The 6752-nt window shown below is 36.6% G+C and overlaps 1 protein-coding gene across 1 annotated transcript; it reads left to right on the top strand.

Annotated features, from left to right (window-relative positions):
- Positions 1 to 337: 337 nt before the first annotated feature.
- Positions 338 to 6354, top strand: LOC106106046 (membrane alanyl aminopeptidase-like). The gene is made up of 15 exons (XM_013286573.1): positions 338 to 437; positions 1520 to 2082; positions 2154 to 2318; positions 2427 to 2741; positions 3050 to 3233; positions 3310 to 3551; positions 3641 to 3833; positions 4023 to 4212; positions 4294 to 4394; positions 4503 to 4679; positions 4810 to 4994; positions 5123 to 5290; positions 5531 to 5677; positions 5759 to 5828; positions 5957 to 6354. Exons 2-15 carry the CDS (start codon positions 1520 to 1522, stop codon positions 6266 to 6268), a joined length of 3012 nt encoding a protein of 1003 aa, XP_013142027.1. The 5' UTR covers positions 338 to 437; the 3' UTR covers positions 6269 to 6354.
- The last annotated feature ends 398 nt before the right edge of the window (positions 6355 to 6752 follow it).

The following is a 6752-nucleotide window of genomic DNA, read 5'->3' as shown; positions in this document are numbered from 1 at the left end:
TTAGGCCTCCGGCACCACACTCATCAGACGAAACACGGAATTGCTCCCATTTCACGCCTGTCTTCTGTGTGGTCGTGGTATTACACCGGGCGTGCCGGCCCATTCGTGCTAAGATGTTAAAGCGGGCACTACCACTGTTAAAATATAATTGCTGCGTAAATTTCCTTTTTCTAGTTCATACGTACGATCAAATTAAACAATGTATTTTAAACGTTCATCATTGTCATATTTCGTCTAAATATCATGAATAGATTAGTCACTATCTTGACTTTATCGTATTCAGATAATTAAACCAAAAAACCGATTACTATATCATTTCAATAGATATCCGCCCGCCATTATTGATTATGGAATCAGTTAGTATATTTCAAATAAATTTTGATTATAATCCAGTGGCGGGAAGGTTGTCCCGATAGGTAGTTGCTGACAGCCTTACTGTAAGTAAAACCTAATTTTACTAATAATGTAAATGCTAAAGTTTAGATTGATATTTGTTAGTTTGTAGCCTAAATTACTGAATGGATCTTGATGAAATTAGACATAAATGTATAGTTTGAAAGAACTCGTATGTTAGTTTTGATACCGGAAATAGTTACGGTTTTTGTAGGATACGTGGTTTCTTTAATACTATGAGTACGAAGTCGCGGGCAACAGCTACATTATCGTATAATTCAAATAGCACACAATATACAAAAAAATCGTAATACGAATGAATGGTTAATTAAAGTATTCCGTATTTTTAAATATTTTTTACTGAAATTGGATTGAACTAAATTGTAGTGTCGGAATAGAAATATACAGCATTTTTTAAAAAAGAAAATCTAGATGTCTTAAATATTTTTAAAAGTGTTATACTAGATGGCGCTGTTTTCAATATTGCATTTTTATTTTATTGTAGAGCTTACATTGCACTTTTTAACTTTTTAAATGTGAAACTTTTGAACACTTTGAAAAGTACTTGGAGATTAGCAAAGTAACTAATTTTAAGAAACATAATATTACCTGTTGTGATTATGGAATTATTCGAATTGAATTCTGTCTAAGTCTCGTTCCATCCTCTCTCCGTCCAAATCCTCGTCTCTTTCGCATACTTTATTGGAAAGGGGACAATAATGATGATGATAAAAGTGAATTAGTTATTAAACGTTATTATTAACAATAACTCAAGCTACATGTTTTATTATGTTAGCTCTCAAGGCCGCTGTTTACTGGTAATTGTAGGTAACGAGCTCACAATGATTAATTTTATCAAAGATAAAACCTGATAGAAAATATATTCATCATGTACTTAACAAGTACGCAGAATTATCATTATTTGGTAAATTATCCGTATTGAGTAATCTTTATTGTATCATTAGGTACTTATATCAATAAATAATGTATTTTAGCTTTATTCTCGCTTATCATAAGAAAAAATAAAACAATAAAAAGTCTCAAATAAAAAACGTATCCTATTTTTGAAATGAGGTAGACAAAGCCAGTCAATAAGCCATTAATTAAAAATTCGTTATTTTTCTAGATGGCGACACTAAAATTATTAGTCCTGTTGGCATCCTGCCTTGTAGCCCATGCTATTCCACAATCTCCTCCGGTATCAAGATCGACGATATTCGGCGATGAAAGGTTAAAAGGCGAAATATTTGAGAATGTTGATGCCTCAAACGAGGTAGCTATCGACGAGAGAAATATCGATGCTAGCGCCTATCGTCTTCCCAACACAACTAGACCGGAGAATTACGTTGTACTATGGGTCGTGGATACCACAAACCTAACATTCGAGGGAACAGTTGACATCACCCTTACAGCAACTCAAGCGAATGTAAATGAAATTGTAATTCATGGACACGACTTGACCATCTCGTCTTTGGTGTTGAGGCTGAACAATGTTATACAGCCTACCACGTACTCGTTAAATTCCGTGTACCATTTCTTGCGAATTAGTCTAACTAACAGTGCACTGCAATACAATCCGACAAATCCTGTTAGATATACATTGTCGATTGCTTTTGGAGCACCTTTGAGGAATGACATGTACGGAATATACAGAAGTTGGTTCAAAAACAGAAGTACGGATCCAATAAGGTAAACGATCTTTATACTTAGTTAAACAGCACATTGTAAATGCGATAATAAACATGACGTTATACTCGTAGGTGGATGGCAACTACACAGTTTCAAGCAACAGCAGCCCGTTTCGCAATGCCATGCTACGATGAGCCTAGTTTCAAGGCTACCTTCAATATTACTATCAGACGTCCCGTGACCCACAGGAGTTGGTCTTGTACTAGGATCAGACAGACTGTCAATAGCCCGAACACGTAAGCATTCGATGAAATCCATTGCAGTGAACCATATTCCAAAGATTTTTATTGAATTTGAATACATATAAATTTTACCTCTATAAAAACTTTCTATTTCCTTCGTAGGTTGTATCAGGATGACATATATTACCAAACTCCCGTGATGTCTACATACCTCTTAGCTTTAATTGTTGCCGAATACCATTCTTTGTCAGTCTTAGAGAACGGTAATTTAACTTACGAGGTAATCGCAAGACAGGGAGCCATTGAAGCTAACCAGGGTCAATATGCATTTGACGTTGGACAAGAACTTCTAGCTGAGATGAACAACCACACCGCATTGAACTTTAGGTCAATGAATCCTTACCTAAAGATGACTCAAGCGTCTATACCAGATTTTTCGGCGGGTGCTATGGAGAACTGGGGACTGCTAACTTACAGGTAAATTTACAGAGCGTAAAATGCCTGATTATCAGTTTATTCCGAACCGACACCCGCTCTGGCCCCACGTGAGATTAAAAAGTTTCATCCGTCCCACATTTTAGTCCCATCATCACTAATAAAGTGACAGATGAAAACCTTATGAAATAAAATAAGTTTCAACCGTCCCCTTGTCGTAAAAGGTGGGACGGATGAAACTTTTTATTCTTATCTATCTCCACGTGAGGACAGAGCGGGGTGACGGTTGGGAAGAATCCTATTATCTTGAAAGTTATCTGTGCAAACATTAAGATGTTTGTTTCTAACAGGGAGGCTTATTTGATGTACGATCCTGCGCATACCAATGACTACTACAAGCAATTGATCGCATACATCCTTTCCCACGAAATCGCGCACATGTGGTTTGGTAACTTGGTAACTTGCGAATGGTGGGGCGTGCTATGGCTGAACGAAGGTTTCGCCAGATACTACCAGTATTTCCTTACTGACTGGGTACGTAATATCAATTCAATAAAATGTACAATACAGAAGCTTTTCAGTTACTTTTGAACAAGTCATTTCATTCCAGGTTGAAGATTACATGGGTCTAGGTACTAGGTTTATAACAGAGCAAGTACACACGGCGTTGCTCGCTGATGCTGCCGACAATCCTCACCCACTTACAACTCCTGGAATAGGAAGTGCGGTTGCTGTCAGAACTATGTTCTCAACAATCTCATACAATAAAGGTGCAGCTGTCATCAGAATGACGGAACATTTCCTTGGATTTGACGTCCACAGAGAAGGTCTACGCAACTATTTGGTAGAGAAGTAAGTCATTTGGCCGTCCCAGTCTGAATTTTATCATGTGTATATTTTTAAATTATAGAATTAATATTTATGGATCATTTTTTACACAGGGCATATTCAACTGCTCAACCAATAGACTTGTTCCGTAACTTGGAATCAGTCGGTATATCATCTGGTTCATTGGCAGCTTATGGAACTGATTTCAACTTTATCGAATATTACGAAAGCTGGACTGAACAGTCTGGTCATCCAGTTTTACTTGTGACTGTTAATCATCAGAACGGTGACATGACAATCATTCAGGTATTGTTTATTGAAAGAATTCATGCTTATTTTTAATTACTTATTTTTCATCTACTTGGTGTCATTTTCAAATTTATATTATAAAAATTTTGTAAGATGTATGTCGATGTCTACTAAACTTACTTATAACATACAAGTAGCTGAAGTCAATCAGATGACGTAGTTTTTAATTTTGAATTTACTTTCTAGCGCCGTTTCAACATAAACACTGGCTATTCTTCTGTTAACACCAATTGGATTATACCCATCACCTTTGCGACTGCCAGCAACCGTGACTTTATTAATACCAAACCAACACATATTATTCGCAAGGCTGTTACTATCATCAACCGAAACTCCACTGGTGATGAATGGGTTATATTCAATAAACAGCAAACAGGTATATAACGTTCACTAGACTTCTTTTTTCTATCTTGGACTTGGTACATTGAAATTTAATGTTTCTATTTAACTTTTGTAGGTTTCTACAGAGTTCTTTACGATGATTACACTTGGAATCTCATTACGCTTGCTTTGAGAGGACCAGACAGGCTTCAGATCCACGAATATAACAGAGCTCAGGTATTTAAAGTCCATTATCTGTGTACAATCAGACTTCATTAGTGAAATTATCGTAAATTTATGTTCTTTTTGTTAGCCTGTCCATATTATAATCAAGTTCGTTTTCAGATCGTGAATGACGTATTCCAATTTGCCCGCTCTGGTCTTATGAACTACACCCAGGCCTTTAACATTCTCTCCTTCTTGGAGAACGAGACAGAATACACTCCATGGGTTGCCGCCCTCACTGGATTCAATTGGATTAGGAACAGGTTTAGGGGCACACCATTGCTGGCTCAAACGGAGGTAAGTTGTCGTTTCATACTGTATGTATTGAACAGGAAGTTGAGCTTCTTGTTTTTGACTTTTGTTATAATTGTGACAGTAGAACTTTTGAATGTACCCGATCTAGAAGTCATTGTTAATGTGTTTGCAGGCTTTGATGGTGAGATGGTCCGCTACAGCGATCAGAAGTCTGACCTACTACCCTCAAGCAAACGAGTCGTTCATGCGCTCCTACCTTCGATACCAACTGGCTCCTGTGCTATGTGCAATGAATGTGCAGGAGTGCAGAACTGCCGCTAACACACAATTCCGTTCTCTGATTAATAATGGTATAGAGTAAGTATTTGGACGGAACTTGATAATTCATTCTAAACATTTGAAAATCTTGATTCTAGGTCTGTGTTCCAAAATATAATTTTCCATCCTTTTTGACTATTGTTTTTTGATCGATGTGTTTACTTCAGGGTTCCAGTAAACAGCCGTAACTGGGTGTACTGCAACGCCCTACGCGATGGCACCCAGGCCGACTTTAACTTCCTCTGGACCCGTTTCCAGAACCACAACGTCTACACAGAGAAAATATTGCTTCTTTCCGTCTTAGGTTGTACTCCACATGCTGCCTCCCTCAACACGTAAGTCGAAAATAAAGCCATACAAAAGAACTGAAATAATAAATATAAAGTTTCTCTTAAGAGAAAGGACACACAATTTAAAACTAGAATCAAATCAGCCTGCATTTAAAAGTGTTTAAAAAAGTCATGCAAAGGTTAGGCATAAGTTTACAAAAATCTAGAGTTCTGTTGATGTTAGGATAGCGTGTATTAACTGATGTTAGCTCTTAGCTGTGTTAATGTTCATATTTTTTTCTTCAGACTCTTGACTGCTATTGTACAAGACAACTTCATAGTACGTCCCCAAGATTACACGACAGCGTGGAATGCTGCCACCTCAGGCAATGAGGGCAATACTCAAATCGTTTTTACTTTCATCAGAAACAATCTCCAGACCGTCATCAATGCGTAAGTATTATTTGAAAGTTTTAAATTGCTGGTCTGCGCACAATATGTTTTAAAATTTTCTTATTCTTTTATTTCTTACAGTTTTGGATCTGCTTCCATTCCTTTGTCATACATCTCTTCAAGACTTAGAACTGAAGCTGAAATCGTAGAGGTAATTATTGTTAATTCACTTATTCTCATATGTTCATGTTGCATTTTACACTCAAGACATTATAATAACAGACAAACTATAGTGATTAGTGATTGAGATAATATTAATGTATAACAATGCTGTTTTAGTTCCAAAATTGGGCGAACCAGAACCGTGTAGCCTTGGGAGACGATTACCAGAGCGTGTACAATGGTGCGGAAGCTTCAAGAGAAAGCATTCGCTGGGCGGCGAGAGTAACCAGTGATTTCAACAACTACTTCGTTAATGGTGATTCCCCAATTGTGCTCACTACGACTACAAGAGCTCCTGTCACGACCGTATCTACAGTCACAGCGCCACCTGTCGTTGAACCAACAACACCTGCTTTACCAGGATCAGCAATGACGTCATTCGTCTCCTTATCTGCTCTTTTATTAGTTGTTGTTAATTTCGTTCTTTGAATTACATTCTGTTAGAAATTATTTTTAATATTTATGTGTCCTACTATTTAGAGTCTTATGTAAATACAATTTTTTTAAGTCTCAAATGTTCTTTTATTTCTCATTTGTTCTTCCTATCAAGTGTTTAAGTTAATACAATAATTAAATCATTTTCTGGTCACTGGCTCAAAACAAATAACCTGTTAAAAGAAGCTAGAAATGTTAAAAAGGAAGAAGATTTAATCCAAAATGTTAACAGATTAAGGTGTCTTTCTGAAACAGGTTTCCGAGCAATGTCTCATTATGTATGAAATAGAACATAATTGACTATTTTGAGGGTTGGTAAAAAGGGTATAAAATCTAGTTACTAAAATATCAAGAAAAAAAACTAAAATTGACTGTAATCACATAAAGAAGAATGAAAAAAATATCGAATCCAGGGTTAAGATGTCTGCTGGCCTATGCTGACTGCCCTAGTCGGTAGATAGATTTTTAAAACCTTTGG

The sequence above is a fragment of the Papilio polytes genome, unplaced genomic scaffold (genome assembly GCF_000836215.1).
Source record: "Papilio polytes unplaced genomic scaffold, Ppol_1.0 DF822511.1, whole genome shotgun sequence".
In the NCBI taxonomy this organism is placed as follows: Eukaryota; Metazoa; Arthropoda; class Insecta; order Lepidoptera; family Papilionidae; genus Papilio; species Papilio polytes.
The sequence above is the reverse complement of the archived record's forward strand: the minus strand, read 5'-3'. Positions and strand labels throughout refer to the sequence as shown.